General features: G+C 46.6%; 1 protein-coding gene across 10 annotated transcripts in view; it reads right to left on the bottom strand.

Moving 5' to 3' along the window:
* Positions 1–17,936, bottom strand: part of ARMT1 (acidic residue methyltransferase 1) — a 440,514-nt gene that overhangs the window by 266,704 nt on the left and 155,874 nt on the right. The window contains exons 2-3 of one of the 10 annotated variants that reach the window (XM_069628314.1): positions 5,621–5,729; positions 5,347–5,518 (exon numbers count right to left, since the gene is read on the bottom strand). The exons of 8 other annotated variants lie outside the window; for them this stretch is intronic. In XM_069628314.1, the coding sequence (XP_069484415.1) occupies positions 5,347–5,409 (63 nt within the window). In that variant the 5' untranslated portion in view covers positions 5,410–5,518; positions 5,621–5,729. The remainder of the gene's footprint in view (positions 1–5,346; positions 5,519–5,620; positions 5,730–17,936) is intronic. One more of the 10 variants, XM_069628313.1, reaches the window with a different exon arrangement.

The following is a 17,936-nucleotide window of genomic DNA, read 5'->3' as shown; positions in this document are numbered from 1 at the left end:
TATTCCATGTGAGATACAAAGTATGAAGAATGCTAGATGAGTGCCCGAGAGCATTACCAGCACAATAGCTGGGCTCCACAGTAAAGCGAGAGGAGGAATTCCATACAAGTGCCTGTGCATATTACAGCACGTTATATTAGCAAGGACAGAAAAAAAAAATTAAAGGATGGACAGACTAAGACACAGGTACAAGAGATGAGAGAACAGTGGACACCTCCCTCCCTCCCCCAATTACATCAGTGAGCTAGCACATTCGCAGAGTACACAGAAAGAATCAGTAATTGCCCCCTTTTAAAACATTTAAATAAAATAAAAAATAAAAAATGAAAACAAATGAGAAACTGCAGCCACACAATGGATGATGGTGACCACACAAGCACCAGATCAACCAACCATTACAATCGTGCAACAAGAGCTCCGGTGAAAGCATTGTAACTAACATGCAAAATGTCCCTCCGTCCAATTTGTTCTTACCCACCTCAGTTGACACCGAAAAGGTGGAGAAAAGGGGGTTTGAACACTACGCCAAGCTGCACAAACTTTGGGGTGGGTTGCGGACCCATTTTCTAGGCATGGCAGTGCAAGGCATGTGCGACAACTTAGCATTATTAGCACCTACACAGGGACACAGTACCGACCAGTATGAGACATTTCTAAAACGCTAGACATGCATGACTATACCAAATTGAGAATCATCTTGGAGAGATAATTTCTTAAAAGGACTGAAGGGGAGAGCATAAGAATTTGGAGGTCTTTGGAGGTTTTGCTGTTACCTTCATGCTAGAAAGTAGCAAATGTGAGGTGCATGAGACATTATGGTTCAACAGGGACCTAACTCTAGATTAAGTCCTACAAGTGGTGATGGCGGTAGAACATGCTAACATGTGAATTAAGGGATTGGGAGGAAAAAAAAAATGGGAATCAGGAGCAACAACCCATGAAGTAAACTAGGAGCTCAGAGGTCCACCCGGTACAGGCCAAACCAATCGAGAAATCAACACTATGACCTGGAGGCACACCTCTCAGTACAGACCAGGGTACATGCAATGCACCACCAAGAAAGGCTGCTTCAGTTGTGACAGTTCACACCAGCTAGCACTGAACAGAGTTCAGCCATCAGAATTATCTGCAAAATGCACAAGGGAAAGGGAAACTCCAAATGCTCAGAAATACCAATATCTCTGGAGATCTGAGTGAGGCCTGTTTGGCATAGAGGATGGGGACAACATCACAGGTCCGAAGGCTCAAACCGAACATCGCAGGTCCGAAGGCTCAAACCCAAGTCAAAAGTAAACGGGACGATACTCAGCCCCACACAAACTGCATATGAGCCACTTATACTCCCAAGTTAAAATGCCCCCCACAAAAAAAATAAACATACATCTAGGTATCACTACTTCTCCCACAGATATGTTCAGATTACAGGTTAAAATACTCCCAACAATGGGGTGCTGCTGAGCAGCCTGCAATATGGCTGCATCCCGTTGAGCCTCTGTGACCACCTCTAATAATCTTGGTCACTTGCAGACTATAAGCAGTGCACAACGGGCAAAAAATGGATCTTTGAACATTGGAAGTGTTTGGGCAGCTACCGACGAGTGAGAAGTAAGTGTGGCTCCCAACTGGAGCACTCGCAAGATACGCATGCGCTCCGGTGGGCCGCTGGAGCTCGGAGGAAGACAACCATCCGCTCTGCAGGATGAACCTGCTACTGGTTAAGGAGGAGGAGAGGCCCTGCCTGCATGCATCTCAGTACCTGCCGCCGCGTGGGAGGGGGAGCCTTGGTGAGACCATCGCCCACCGCTGGCTCTGCTGGCGGTTGATTGGTGGAAAGATGCCGTTGAGGCACAACAGCAACAATCGTTGCAATCAAGGAGAGCGCTTACTGCTGGAGCAGCGGAGGACACTCCCACTGTGCAGGGGCCTTGCAGTCAAAGCCCACTCAGTGAGGGCTTCAACCTGGTGGCTGCTGGAAGGCTCCTGGAGGACACTGGGCATGACACCTCATGGTTTGACTTCCATGATACAATCATCTGATTGGTAGAGCAGCGGTGGAGGGGTATATGCTGAAGATACAGTGCCTGGAGAGCTTCGATTCAAGAACTGGAATACCGAGGCCCTTGTGCCTGCACCATTGGATTAGTGGGTGTGAACCTTGGCCATCAGGAGAATTTGGAGACTGGAGACCCCCCTGCCTGGTTGGCACCCAGGTACGCAGCACAGCTGGAATCCTTGCGGGCGTGCCCCCTGGCGCTGCAGGATTTGGTCTGGAAGCTTTGTCACCAAGAGTGGCGAGTAGGGTGCAGAGGCTGGTCACCGGACTGACAGCTCTCGACCAGATTGGCCCTGCTTGCTCACCTCTGCTGCTATCATCACAAAGGGCGGGGGACACCAGAAGAAACAGCCGAGCATGGAGGCATTTGTGCACCAGTCTAGCAGGCCCCAAGTTGAGCTGCCCCCTGAGGTGAGCGAGCAAGTAATGCAGGGAGAGCAAGAGGGCCCAAACAGTTGGAGAGTATACAAGCTGGGTTTGCCAATCTGACTGTCAAACTGGATTGCATAACCACTAAAATCCTCACCCTTAATAGCAAGATGGAGAGGGTGTGCTCCAGAGAGACAGCAGAGTCACAGTGCAGTGGCAGAAGATTATATTCTTCTGTATCTCAGGAACAGCCAGAGATCTAAAGAGCCTTGCTTAAATGTGATGACCTGGAATCCAGGTCCAGGTCCAGGAGGAACAAGGTTTGCATAAATAGTACTTCCCAAAGGTTTTGGCCAGGGTCCCATGAGAAAGCAATGGAGACCCTCCTTAAGGATTTACTGGGACACCAGGCCTTGTCTCCATCATTTGTCATTGAAAGAGGGCACAGAACGCCACTGATACCCAATCCGGGAGCTCCCCCTTGACCAGTCATTGTCAGGATCCTGAACTATCGAGACTGGGATACTACTACTTCTGGCAAGAGCAAAAGCTCATCTGCGGTATGAAGACACCACGCTTTATATTTATCCAGACTTTTCTACTGCAGTGCAAACGCAGTGCAGTTCTTTCCAGGGAGCTAAAAAAGGTGCTCTGAGAAGGGGCGGTCCCAAATGCAATGCTTGTCCCAGCGCAGCTGCGCATACAACATAAGGGTAAAGCCCTATTTTTCACAATACCAGAGGAAGCAGTGGCTTTCATTGAGGCAACATCCCCTCCCGGACCAGTCAGACGCCAATGAAGACTGAAATGGCAGCCTTCACCTGTGGTTAAACTGCAGAGGGACGGTAGAAAAGATTACAGCTGTGGAGATTTGCGACTCCTACTTTATTTTCCGACTAGTCCCCGCGGGGGGGCTTAATTGGTGGATATGGGGAGCTGATGCATTGAGCGAGATATCAAGGTTACTGTTCATGCATCCTGGATCTGGGTGGCCGGGCGGGACAGTATCGGAGGCTGAGGGCAGCAGAAGTGGTGACCCCCCCACCCATGCAAGGCTGCAGGGATGTTAATGGGAATCTGGTTGGTGTTAGGGTGGGGAGGTTGACATGGCCTGTATTGGGAGGGCGAGGGAGGTGGGGAGAGTTGGGGTCAAAAGTATTAAAATGTGTTTTGGCAGGTGCATGGTACAAATTACTGACTTTCACTTCTCTTTTGTGATTTGATGACGGTTGGTGGAGAAGACGGGCTACTTATTTTAGGACGCAATGGGTACTATTAATATGAGCTGTAATGTGCGGGGGCTCTGAAACTATTCCAAGGCCAGGAAGATGGTGTTGCATGTGAATTGGCACAATATCCACGTTTTGTTTCTGCAGGAAGCTCCGGCTTGTGGGAGTGGGAATGTTTTTGCCAAGGGCTGGGGGATCAATAGGTTTTATACTAACTACTCAACGCAATCCAGAAGGATAGCTCAGGAGCAACATGCTCGCCTTGGAAGCAAGAGGACACGGAGCAACAGGTTCAAACCCTGGGTCTGCGCTTAGAGAGGTCTAGGTATTAAACAAGTTATAAATAACCAATCATATCTCATCAGAAGGGTCCAGACCCCAATTCACAAGAGGGTTACATTTGTGCTACGTTCCCATGTTGACAGAGGTTATGTGATAGTACACTGCAAACTGATGGGGAAAGTAGTTTTACTGGCAAGTTCATATAGGCTCAATATTGATGACCTGCAACTTTATGAGGGCTTTGATGCCGATATACCATTTTAGACCTGTACCACAACCATAGGGGTCCCTGACCATTGTCGAAGGCAGCAGGCTGCATCTTGCACTGCATGAAGAAAGTTAGCCTGTGTGACATTTGGCGCACAATGTATCCAACAGTGCAGGGATTCTACTACTCATCAGCGCACAATAGGTCTTGACAGATATATCTCTTGATATCTGATGGAACAGACCGTGTTGGCTGACATCCTTCCTGGTATTCAAACCACTCGCCAACATCGCTCTCCGTACAGTGGGGGATGACCAGCAAAGACCGTGCAGCTTGGTGGTTCAAATCTTTGGCACCGAAGACCTTCTGTTTAAAGGTCAAGGTATTGGCGACTCGAAACATCGCGACACAAACCTGGGCACAGTGTTTTACAACTATCAAAAATTGCAAAGAAATTTCTCAGTTATTTCAATATAACTTCAATTTGTTCACAAATTTCAAGAAAGCAAGTTTACAGGAAATGGTTTTCCAAAAGAAGCAAATATTACTCAAATAAGGTACATACAAATTAATAAATTGATAGACATTCAATAATGGATTTCAAATATCAATTCAATCATTGAGTCCATTGGGACCACTCAGGTCCAAACACAAGTAAAGGCTATGTATTTCAGGCGGGAAAAGTTTTTTTTGAAGGAATAATTTCTTAAAGTGACTCAGTAACACAACTGTAGTTTTAAAATTCCATGGTAGTTAGTTGATAACTGCATTTCATCTGTAATGTTGTCTTGATAGGAGATATTGTGGTTCGATGACAGATGTTGTTTGTCCCCCTATCATATAATACACGATTCGGGCCTGTAACCCTTCTTCAGGTATGAGATATCCAGATTCACTCCTTCTGAAAATTTGATAAATAAGGTCGGTATTAGTTATGTGTTGGAGGTTATAGCGCTATAAGTTTCCTAGTTAGTCAAAAAAAAAAAAGGGGCGAGAAATGCCTGAGGGTAACTAAATTACTGCCGTATTCAAAAAGTTAAGCTTATAAGATAATAAAAAATGTGGTAAAGAATATCACGTTTCTGAATCAATAGCTGTGAGAGAAAGTAATAGGTCTGGTGCAGGAACAGCCGCTAAAACAAGCTCTGTGTCCCGCTTGCCAGACCAATATGTAGAGTTGAAAAGATGACTTAAAATGGACTCACCCTCAGGTTAGAACTGTTCATTAGGTCCACAAATTGTATAAAATATGTTTCTTGATGTGACATGCTTCTAAATGCAGTCCTTAGTAAGCGGATTCTTTTTAAGGCGCAAGTTCATAGGTGTGTTCCTGATTAGATACAGGCTGCTTCAAGCCAGGAAATGTCACGAGATGCACTGAGGGAAGTAAAATATAAATGTGTCAGGATGTTGTATACAGATAGATGTTGCGTATCCATTAGTTCAACAAGATAAATCAATAATTCACAAAGCACTCACCCATTGGGATGTGCCGTATGTTCACACGAGTTGTACAAGCAATTGTGCTCTGAGATATTTCTGCGTTTGCGCCCAGTAGGGGCGTATCAATACACTCTGTTGCAGCGTTCTGTCGGAACAAGGGGATGTGTCAGTTTGCTAGTCGTAGTAATCTAAGCTAAATAGTCCTACAGATTTCTGTCTGATACATACATTATGCTTCCCAACTTAATGTGGATTCTTGTGTAGACGCTCTGAAAGCACTTGTGGATAACGCGGCTGCCAAGTTTGTTCGGTGTATGCTGGCGTTGCTAGGTAACAGTAGTCCAAACAGATACTAGAATAGGGGTAGAGCTATAACACTTGTTCGCGCGTCCTCCATCTTGGGTGGAGAAATGGCTGACTTCTTTGTTATGTGTATGTATGTAATGTAGTAACTCAAGCGAACAATCTGTTTGCATGCTTGATCCTTTTTGTTAACGTCAGTCAGTGTACTCCTGGCTGTAAACAGTAAAGACATCATAATTATAGTTTGTGCACATTTTAACATGAAAACAGTCAGTGACATCTCTTTAGAGTGATATTTTACAATATGATTAACAGTCTTTCAATGTAATACCATTCTGGACAACATCCATTGTACCAATATTTTATATAGACATGTAACATTCTATGTACTTCCAACATAATTATTAACCAAGTTTGGCTCTATAGGAGAATACTAAAATCTGGAAAGATTCTTTTCGAAAGATGTTAAAGGGGAGTCTAATAACATATGGAATTTCTTGCATAACTTGTTGCTACGTTACTTTACAAATAACAGCAGATCCCACTTGAGGTTCATACCTCTGGGATACATAGAGTCCAATTTCTCTATCCAGAAGGTTTCTCTTTGTTGTAAACGTTTGGGGAGATTGCCCCCAAGTCTTTATAAAATATTTGTACAATAGATGTTGTCCAGAATTGGGACTGCTGCATGGTTCAGCCTCCGGAGACTGCACTAGTTGTTTATATTTCGAACTCTTATGGCTGCCATGGGTTGCTGGCCACATTGTACAAGGGCATTTTGGATGGAGCCCAGTAGGTAGGGGTTAAGGCCAGAGGGAGAAAGGGAGCAGAGAGCTGGAAATGGAGTTAAAAGATGGGCTTTGGAGGTCCATGTGCATACTCAAGACAGTGTATGCAAATGAGACTAAAACTGATTCAATATAAAATCCCGCACATGTTGGATGATGCACCACGCAAACCGTGGAAACTAGACCCTGAACACGAGGACTGCTGCCAGCGATGTGGTGGGACGGATGCAGGCTATATGCACATGCTGTGGTCCTATCCTGAGCTTGGGCAGGAGCCCACGACGCACTATTCGAGAGACAACTGGAGAAGACACTTATTAGTGTGTTCGGGATATGGCAGGGGGTTCCAGAGAAGCGGCCGAGATCCTTTTTGAATACTGGCTGTATGGTGGCAAAGCAAAGAGTTTTTAAAAAAGTGGAGGGATGTGTGTCGACCTTCTGTGGAGGACTGGCTGAGGGAGTCAACGTGGATTATTGATTGTGAAGATGCCTAAGTAACAATGCAGCCAAGCTCGTCTCGGCGCAAAGACATTTGGGGGGATTTAGGATGTACCTTGAGGATTAATGTGAATGAACCACATGATTTGTGATGCGACGATTGTACTATAGTATTGCCAATTCTGTTTTTTTGTACCTGCCAAACGTTAAAGTTAAAATAAAAAATACCCAACAAAAAATATTAAACATACATCTAGCTACCACTACGTTTGCCCACAGATATATGTTTAGATTAGTGGTACCAGTAGATCAGTGCAAAAAGAATGAGATAACAAACTTACTTGCCTGAGCAGATTAAAAGATAAAAATGCATTTCTTTTTATAAAAAAAAATATATAACTTGGTGTAAAGTATGTATTTTAAAAAATATCCGATTTAGAATTAAAACAAATTTACTTGCCTGAAACATATCCCATTTTGAACAGGAACCTTTTCATTCCAAAAGATTCATTTAACTCCCAACATAAAAGGTGCAGGTAGACAGATGAATAACACCTCCAACTAACCAAAAACTGAAACTGGCGTCTATCCCCAGTACATGCACTTGCATACTCCTGGCGAGCAAGAGACTAGTAAGTCCAACATGCACTACGCCTCACCCGTCATTCAGTTAGCATTCTCGTTTCTTAGACAAAGATTCTCTCTCTCTCGTGCATTGTGTAGGCTGGCACTACTGATATTGGGCTGTAGCCGCTGCATTCGTTTTTCTGTACTCACGCCTTCATGCGGATTGTTTGCCACACAATTTTTTCTCGCGCGGAGAGGCAACACATATTGTAACTACGCACTGGCGCGAGATCTCGTCATTTAGTTGATATAAATGTATTCTCGCTCAGGCATGTCATGTTTGACTCCCCCTGTGTCTGCTATCCAAACGTGCTACTTCTATTTCAAATAATCTAGTAGTATTTTAGTTTTATAGATTTCATCCTATGGTCTATTAGACCTTAGCCACTCCTAGATGGCGGATTTTCCGACATAGAACCATGGAGTTCTTCGTGGTGAAATTTGAACAGAGCATCATGTGACGCGTGAGCAACAAATGAGAGTAACACATGACATGGCCTATGAGTCAATATAAACACGAGAACACACTAGTTGGAAACTACAAGCCTGAGGAAGCTCGCGAGTCGAGCGGAACGCGTGGCGTTTTTCCACCCGTTGGGGCGAGTGGTGCCTTATGCCTGGTCTGACTAGGTATTGCCTTGTATGCTTTATGATGTTTTGCACTACTTTTTGATACAATAAAGGAATATAATTTTTAACTTAGTACATGGTCGCGAGTGCTTGGGCAAGTTTTTGGTTAAAGTTGGAGGTGTTATTCATCTGTCTACCTGCACCTTTTTCCTGACACCTTTTTGTAATATATATATATATATATATATATATATATATATATATATATATATATATAATACATTACTCACCGTAATCGTATTTCTGATGCTTGTATCTGCTTAGATTCACATGCGACCCACACCCTTCCTCCCCTCTGAGAGAAGGCGCATGGATGCTTGTAGTCTTCTTTCTATCTATCTGCTTGGATTATCTGTACTCGCTCTACTCCTCATGCTACCTCATGTCAGAAAAAATACAATCTGAGGATCCTATACGCGTGAGGGATCCTGGGTACAGTGGACGTCACACTAGGGATAGTATTACTGGCACGCCCTGTGTCGGCTCTTTTTTTCGAGTTTCGAAAAACAAACTAATACTCTGCAGCTTCCACTAGATGTCGGCTCTCAGAGGGGAGGAAGGTTGGGTCGCATGTGAATCTAAGCAGATACAAGCATCAGAAATACGATTACGGTGAGTAATGTATCCCTTCTGAGGCTTGTGGAATCTGCTTAGATCACATGCTGTGCATAGATTAGCGAGCAGTACTTGAAGGAGGTGGGATGTGAGAAGGGTCATTTGTGCATCTGTCTTGGAAGGAGTGTCAATGCAGTAGTGCTGAGTAAAAGTGTGAATAGAGCTCCAAGTAGCTGCTTTGCAAATGGTGTCAAGGGGTACATTACAATGAAAGTCAGAGTGGCCCCAATGCCTCTTGTAGAGTGGGCCCTAGGCGTGAAAGGCAGAGTTTTTTCAGAAAGCGAGTAACACAGCTGGATACAGTTAATAATCCACTTCGAGATGGCACCTTTAGAGACGCGATCCCCCTCTCTGCCTGTAGCTACGGCGACGAACAGCTGATCTGTTTTCCTTAGCGGTCTGGTCTTGTTTACATAGTAGAGGGCCACCCTACGCACATCTAGTGTGTGTAGTTTCACCTCAGCCGAGCTTTGTGGGTCTTGGAAGAAAGCCGGAAGCTCGATGGACTGGTTCACGTGGAATTTAGATATAAATTTAGGTGAAAACCTAGGGTGTGCGCGTAAAACCAGTTTATCTTTATGGACAGTAAAGAAGGGATCTTGCACTGACAGAGCCTGAATTTCACTGACTCTTCTTATAGATGTAATTGCTACTTAGAAGGCCGTTTTGCAAGTCAGGTGTTTGACACTGCTTTTGTTCATGGGCTCAAATGGGGGGCCCATGAGCTTAGATAGCACCACGTTAAGGTCCCATCCTGGTGGTGGGTTTGAAATAGGAGGGTGAAGTCGCTTTACTCCTTCCATGAAGGCTTTAACTACTGCTACTTTCCATCACGACACCTTGTTATGGGAAGTGGTGTATGCCGACAGGGCTGCCAGGTGTACCTTCAGTGAGTTAAAAACCAGTCCTGCGTCCAGCAGGTGGAGCATGTATGTAACAATAGTGGAAGGAGTGGAATCAACTGGGTTGATTTGTTTATTATGGCACCAGATAACAAATCTCTTCCATTTGTCAAAGTAGCAGTGCCTTGTGTTAGGTTTTCTAGATTCCTTTAGGATGTCCATACACCTCTGTGGTAAATTGAGATGTCCGAACTCTATGACTTCAGGAGCCATGCTGCCAGGTTCATTGATTTGTGTTGCGGATGCACTGTTTGACCTTGGTGCTGGGAAAGTAGGTTGTACCAGCCCGGACGTTTGATGGGTTCACACACCGCCAATCTGCGCAAGTGTGGGAACCACGGTTGTCTTGCCCACATGGGAGCAACTAGGACGAGCGTCATCGATTCTCTGTTCATCTTGTTGACCACCTTCCCGATTAGAGGAGTTGGTGGAAAAGCGTACGCAAACATCCCTGACCAGTTCATCCACAGGGCGTTCCCCTGGGAGTCTGGTGGGGGAACCTGGATGCAAATCCTGGGCATTGTCTGTTTTCGCTTGTGGCGAATAGGTCTATAGTGGGGAAACCCCACTGAGAGAAGACATCTTCTACGACTTCTCTGTGTAGACACCATTCGTGTTCCTCTGGGAGGGGGTCTCTGCTCAGAGCATCCGCTAGGGAATTGAGATCCCCTGCAACATGTTGCGATGACAGGAAGATGTTCCGTCTGAGTGCCCATATCCAGATTTTCTGGGCAAGCTTGGACAGATTTATCGACCGAGTCCCTCCTTGCTTGTTAAGGTAGAACATGGCTGTAGTGCTGTCCGTCCGGATTTGCACTGACAGATTTAACAGGTAAGGCTCGAATGCTTGAAGTACTCTGAATACAGCCAGAATCTCCAACAGGTTGATGTGATTCTTGGCCACCGAGTGCGACCAGAGACCCTGAGCTGTGTGGTGGAGATGGTGAGCTCCCCACACCGTCGGGCATGCATCGGTTGTGACTACCGCCTGTATCTCGGGATCGTAAAAGGGTCTCCCCTTGGACAGATTCCCTCTTGTCCACCAGTGAAGGCTTTGTACAAGTGTTGGCGAAACGACTACTAGATCGTCCCACTGACCACTTGCCTGAGACCACTGTTTCGCCAACCATTCTTGCATGGGACGCATGCACAGGCGCGCGTGGGGGACCAGGTAAATACATGACGCCATCATGCCCAGCAAACGCATTGCTTTGCATACCGTTAACTTGCGACCGGACTGATTTTGCAGAATTGGCAGCAGTATATTCCGAATTCTTTCCTCGGAAGGAAAGGTCAACCCCTCTTGAGTGTTTGGATGTGCTTGGCAAGAGACTTGACTTTTTCTCGTTTATTGAGAAACCCAATTCGAAAAGGAGGTTGATTGTCCTTTGAATGTTTGCTCTGCAAATTACTGGAGTCTCCCCCGTGATGAGCCAGTCGTCCATGTAAGGGTAAACCGGGATTGGCTCCCTGCGTAGGTGTGCTGCCGCCACCGCCAGTACCTTGGTGAATACCCTTGGAGCCGAAGCTACCCGGATACTGTGGACAGCACCCATCTGTCTGATGTGATCCCTTCCCAAGCTTGGGTGAAGTTGGAAATGCGTCCCCCTACTGGGATTGCATGAGAAGGGACCCTGAACTGAGCGTCACTGTTTTGGTTGAGGCGTGCCACCTCTACTGGGGCTGCCTCTACCTTTCCCACGTCCTCTTTTATTACCCCTGCCGTAACACTAGGTAGACTGTTGGTTATTATTGCTCCACGGTGTACCCTGCCCCTGGGAATAGTTAGATCCTCTCTGGGAATTTTGGCCGCGTGGGCGACGAAAATTGCCATTCCCTCTCTGATTAGGGGGTTTATTGGTTAGTTGGCCTAGGGATTTGAGTGTTTCATACTCGTCCTTGGCATTTTTCAGCGCGTCCTTGACCGCCTTATCAAACAGATTCGGCTCCACCGGTTTATCTAACAATGATGCTTGGGTTTCAGCCTTGAATCCAGACTGCCTTAACCAAGCGTGTCTCTTGATAACAGTTCCTTCTGCTTTCAATCTGCCGGCGTTATCCGCGGCATCAAAGGTTGCCTTTAGAATGCAACCGGACACGGCTCTTCCCTCCGCCGAAACTTGTGCCAACTGGCTCTTTAAGGGTTCTGGGGCGGAGTCTGTGAGTGCTGCGACTTCTTCCCATTGATGGCAGTTGTAGCTGGCCAACAGGGTGGTGGAGTTGGCAATCCTTGCCTGGTATGCGGAAGTGGAGGCAACTTTCCTGCCCAACCCATACAGTTTCTTGCTCTCCTTGTCAGGAGGAGCTTCGGACGATGACAAGGGTGTTCCTAGTTGTTACAAACACCCGTAAGCGGCCAGGAGTCCGGCTTCAGATGCCCCCTTATATACAGTGGGTCTGATTGGGCTGCCCTGAAAGGTTTCTCAATCCTGGGGTTCACTGCTCTGGTGAGGTTAGGATTTACGAGTGAAGGGTCTATTCTCCTTTGAATAGACTTCAGGATAGGGATGGCCTGAGCAACAGGCCTCCTTTCTCCCACTAACTCTTCGGTGAAGTCCCTCTCCTCTTGAGCACCCTGGGTGTCAATGTGGAAATGTTCAGCTGCTCGAAACAACACTTCATTCAGGAGAGGTTGGTTGTCGACAGGGGAGTTGGTAACCGGGGGTTCCTTCTCTACCGGGGAAATCTACTCTGTAGGTTTCCGGGTCGTCCTCATCATCCCCATAGTAGCCCGTACCAGTTTGTTCTTCCAACATGCCCAAATCTTGATCCTCACAAAAGGATGTCTCTCCTTGATACGGAGTAGGGCTGTACATAGAAGGGGTCCGAAGACCGTGTTGGTGTTTCAAACCGGGACTTTTTACTTGGAGGTATAGGATCCTTAGAGCCCGAGGGTGCTGACCTGTCGGGAGAATATGAGAGAAAGTGTTCAGGGTTTTTCGCGTAAAATTCTGCCAATGATGACATCCTTGACATGACCCTGTCTATGTCATCACTAGACCATTCTCTAGAACTGGGGATGACCCTTTCTGGAAGTTTCTCTGACTTATCCTGACTAGACTTGGTGGTCGGAGTAGGGGTTTTTGTGATAGCAGAAGACTTGGACTTGTCGGTCTGTTTCTGAGGAGTGGAGTGTCTTAAAGGTGTGGAAGTAGGCAGAGGCTGCTTCCTTTGTTGTTTTTCCCCCTCCCAGTGAGTGGAAGAGTGTTTTCCCTGTTTTTTCGGCCCTACGGAGCCTTTTGACGCTTGGCGTCGAGGTTTGGGGGTCCCTATCCTTCGAGTGTGGAGGTAGGGATTCGGGAGCCGCCGTAACGCAGTCTGCGGGCACCAACTCCTCGGTCTGGGGAATAGAAGTCGGCTTTGTCCTCCAACGATCGAACTTCCGTTACCTTGGGGAGCGAGGCACTCTTGGCAACAGTGAATGATTGCCTCGAGTCATGCGGCAATCGTGATCGAGAACGCCCAGAGGACGCCGATTCGGACCGTTCTCTATGTGCCTCTTTCCGAGAACTCGACGTGCGCGTCGAGTCCCGGTTGGACTTCATGTGTTTTGCGGAAGTGCTGTGGGAAGCGCTTGTGTCGCCGGGGGCCTTCCCCATAGCCGCCCTGCCAGACGACCTTCCGCGGTCGGGCTCTTGCACTTGGCTGTCTTTCGACGCCATAATGCCCTCGACATCCGAAAGCACGGCGTCGCTGCCATCGCTGAAGGCGCCCTCCGCTGCCATGGCCTCTTGACGCCTGGTGTGGTGGGCCCAACGCTTGATCGAACGGGCCTTAAGTGTTTTGGTTTTAAACATACTACACGCTCTGCAGTTCGCCTCGGGGTGGTCCCTCGGCAAGCAGAGATTGCACGTGGCGTGCCCGTTGACCCAAGGGTATGTGCGGTTGCACTTAGGGCGGAATTGGAAAGGGGTACCCTCCATACGCACCTTATGGCAGCGGGCTTGTAAGTGTAGGAATATATAACAATGTACCTATATACCAAAAGAGTGTAGAGTTTGTCCACCCCCACTCTCCCTACTTGCAGGGCCGAGGCCAGCGGCCTTCCTAGGCCCGGGCCGAGGCCAGAGGCCTTCCTAGGCCCAAATCCGTCATGCAGTTTCTTTTAGGAAGAATTCTCTCTTTAGGCTGAATTTCCTAACCTAGTGAGTCCCTCAGCAGCTTTGCTGGATTTCTGGAGTTTGTTTTTTCCTCCTGCCAAGAGTGAGACTCTTTCTCCCACTCTTGGACATGATGTATGGTGTTCCTTTGACTGGTAATGTGTTTTATGGGCTATGGGGTCCTTTACTCCATAGGGTCTCATGTGTTTTTACTATGTGTGTTACCACAGCACACTCCGTGCAGTGACACAGGGGTGTCATAGTGACACCCCACCATAGACTCCATACCCTGGGACTGACTACTGTCTCCCAGGGCATGTAAAGTCACCATTGGCTTAACTAGTCCCAAATTATTAACAGAAACCAGTACAAACCATCATATTGTGGACTTACTGGTCAGGGCAATTCGATTGCCCCGCTGTCTATTAGTCGAGGGGGCACGTCTCCGTCCCCACTGATCGAGTTTTGGCTGGTGGCAGTGGAAACTACTTTTTATATTCGACCGCAAATATTTTCCTATGGGATTTTCCCATTGTTCGAGGCTACCAACTTTGATTATTTAATTCTCAGCCTCGAACATACCGCCGGTTTATTTAATTAATATTAATTCGCCAGTTGGTATTTTTTGCCAGGACTTGATTCTAAAATGGCGTTTGTGTTCTCTTCTGTGACTCCAACCCAAGTCGAGCCCTTTGTCCCACTTTTTGGCGGGCTTCTCCACAGAAGCCTCCAAAAGTGGTGCCACTCTGTCTGGGTACCACAGGGAGTGTGAGAGGGGGTTTAGGCACCCTGGACTGAGTTACCTTGGTAACTCAAGTCACACTATTGTATGATTGGCCCAAGTGGTGAGCCGGCGGGCTCACCACTTAGCATGTTTGATTGACAGCTAGGCTGAGTGAATGGGGGTATGCTGCATAAAAGCAGGGCTTTGGGGACTGGAACTTCAGAAGTCGCCACAGGACCTGAGAATCAGACGAGGGAGAAGCTGTGCCGACCTACCACGACAACACCACCGGTGGAGCCCTGCGGAACAGACTCACCACTAGACTCACCACTTCCCGACGACAGAAGATCTCCCGGCTGGAGAGGCTTCTTCTCCTGACTGGTGGGCACAACCACTTTTACCTTCTTTCTTCGCACCCCAGACCGGTTTGTGGTCGAACTGCCCGTGCCAAGCACCCCGGCGGCCGGATAGCCACTCACCACTGAACCGCGAATCAACGGACCGCTCCTTGTACCGGAGAAACTCCGTGGCTGGTTTCTTCCCTGGCAGTGCAACGGACTCCTGTCTTCCTCCACGACGAGATCCTCTCTTCCCCTGGACGAGGCACCGACTTGCATCCGCTGCCAGGAACAACTGCCCCCGCTGGAGTGTTCTCACCACTTTAAGGTACCGTGTCCACCAGGCCTCCCTTTCTAAAGATTGCTACAAGGTAATAATAACCCCTTAACCTTCTGGACTGGGCTGGCCACCTTGACCCTCCAACTGGTCCCTTTCTTTGGTCCAACTCCTTTTTGAACCTTTACAAGACTTTTGTGTACTGCAACTGTGTGACCTTGGACACATTTCGTTTGATCCTCTTAAAGTGGATCCGGCCTATTGAACTCTAACTTCACGGTTTTACTTTGCCTTCCTCTTGTGTTATGTTCTTGTAAAAGCGTTGGGATCTGTTTAAATGTATTCTCTGCTTTTCTCTCCCTTTTTAAAACAAATTATTAGAGTGCCATCGATGTTAAGTGCTCACCGCTCTCTGAAAATTAGTGGGGCTTTACTTAAGACTTGTCTGATATTCTTTTAAGGGAGTGTATGTCTTTTAGTGACGGTGTTTTTGAATTGCTTACTATTAGTGCCTGTGTGTTTTTCTAGATGTGGTTATAAATAAATAATTATATCTCCTTTACACCAAGCCCTGGTCAGTGTTTACTTGTTCTATTGTGTTCTCTTGACCTATTGTGAATACTCTGTATACTGCCTAACTCTTCTTGTGGGAGGTCGGACTGCTCAGCCACAGCTACCAAGTGAATCTGTGTGGTACGGACTGCTACCAAGTGGGTTTACTGCCAAACACCTGTAGTCTTAATATTTTGCAGTGGTCCCAGAGGGAACTGCACAGGTTTCTGCCTAACAGCTGTCGACGGTCGAATTCTTCTCCGGCCCGGCATCTAGTGTGGAAGTTCGGTGACTCGACGTTGGGGTGGAGAAATGGGTAAATTTAACAATATTTAGCAAAAGTATGGCTAAGGCCAGGGAACTCCGTGAAATGCTTCCGACCAGAATGGCGCGAAAAAAACAATCTGAGGGTCCTAGACGCGTGATGGATCATGGGTACAGTGGACATCACACTAGGGATAGTATTACTGGCACGCCCTGTGTCAACGCCCTTTTTCGAGTTTCGAAAAACAAACTGTAATACTCCGCAGCTTCCACTAGATGTCTGCCTATGCACAGCATGTGATCTAAGCAGATTCCACAAGCCTCAGATTATATATATATATATATATATATATATATATATATATATATATATATATATATATATATATATATATATATCTCCAGGTCAACAGTGCCGTAGGTGGTCAACTGGGCAGCACACTGACAAATCAGTTGTACTAGTAGGCTGGTTCTCCACACTCAGGATTTCAATCACAGGTTAGTGGAAGGGTAGAATTACATCATACGCCCAAGAAAAACTCTGCTATTAAGCTAGGAATGCCAGAAGAAACCTGGCATCAACCTAGAACCCCATTAAGGTGGAAATAATGAAAATTAATAAAGACAACACAACTATTAATGATCAAGTATTCAGAAGAGGGTGTCTCAAATGGTTCACACACTGCATCAAACTGCAGGTGGATGCTAAACCAGTGAAACTCAAAGTAGATAACCTACCAACAACCGCACTGTAAGAAAACAAAAGTACAAGTCATGGAAAGACAATGGCTTACTGAAAAATGTACTAGTATTTAAGCACACAAGAAAGTTTAGGCTTTGGAAAGACCCGAGATCACTTCAAGTGCATGAGGTACCTGGTATCCACCCTCTACCCTACCATAATGGAGTAGTTTCTTACCTGTTATTTCTCCAGCGTTGGAATCTTTCACGGATTCACATGCTGTGAATATTTCCGTCAGGCTGGGAAACCTCTAACTTTAATATAGTATTTTTTCTATGGAAAACCCATTGACACCGAGTGTCCTATCAAAATCATTATAGGTGCTTTACGCAGCACCAATGGGATGTCCAGTATATAGACCGCCCCGCGGCTTCCCTTCAGATTTTAACCCCTCCAAACAGGGAGGATGCCTTAAGAAGATGTTTGCCTGAAGAGGCGAGGCAGGAGGGCACATGTGAATCTATGAAAGATACCAATGCTGGAGAAGACCTGCATGTATCTGCTTCGATTCACATGCTGTGCATATAGTCCGACATCCAGTGGTAACCGCAGAGTATTGCATCTCGTCTTTCGAGAATCGAAAGGGGCCGTTGACATGGGTGTGCCTGTAACACCATCCCCAACGTGACGTGTAGTGTACCCAAAATCCCTCACGCGTCGAGGTCCCTCTGATTGTATTTTTTCTGCCGTAAGGGAGCCTTATGACTATCGTAAGGGAGTACAGAAAAGAGAGAAAGTAAGACGCCCATGTTCCTTCCATCCGAGCGGGGAGGAAGGGTGGGCGCATGTGAATCTAAGCATATACAATCAAAAATGCTTTTACAGTAAGTAATGCATGTCTTCTGATGCTTGTAAGTCAGCTTAAAATCAAATGCTGTGCATAGGCTGGCAAGCAGTACCCAGAATTGGAGGTGGGTTATGAGAAGGAACAGTAGAGAAGAAATGTTTTAGTACTGCTTGTCCGACCTGCGAATCAGACCTAGAATGAGTGTCTAAGCAATAGTGTGTTGTAAAGGTGTGTACAGAACTCCAGGTTGCCGTATTGCTAATGG

This window comes from Ambystoma mexicanum, chromosome 12 (genome assembly GCF_040938575.1).
Source record: "Ambystoma mexicanum isolate Mex_15411 chromosome 12, UKY_AmexF1_1, whole genome shotgun sequence".
Classification (NCBI taxonomy): Eukaryota; Metazoa; Chordata; class Amphibia; order Caudata; family Ambystomatidae; genus Ambystoma; species Ambystoma mexicanum.
Note: the sequence above shows the minus strand (reverse complement) of the source record. Positions and strands in the feature narration are given on the sequence as shown.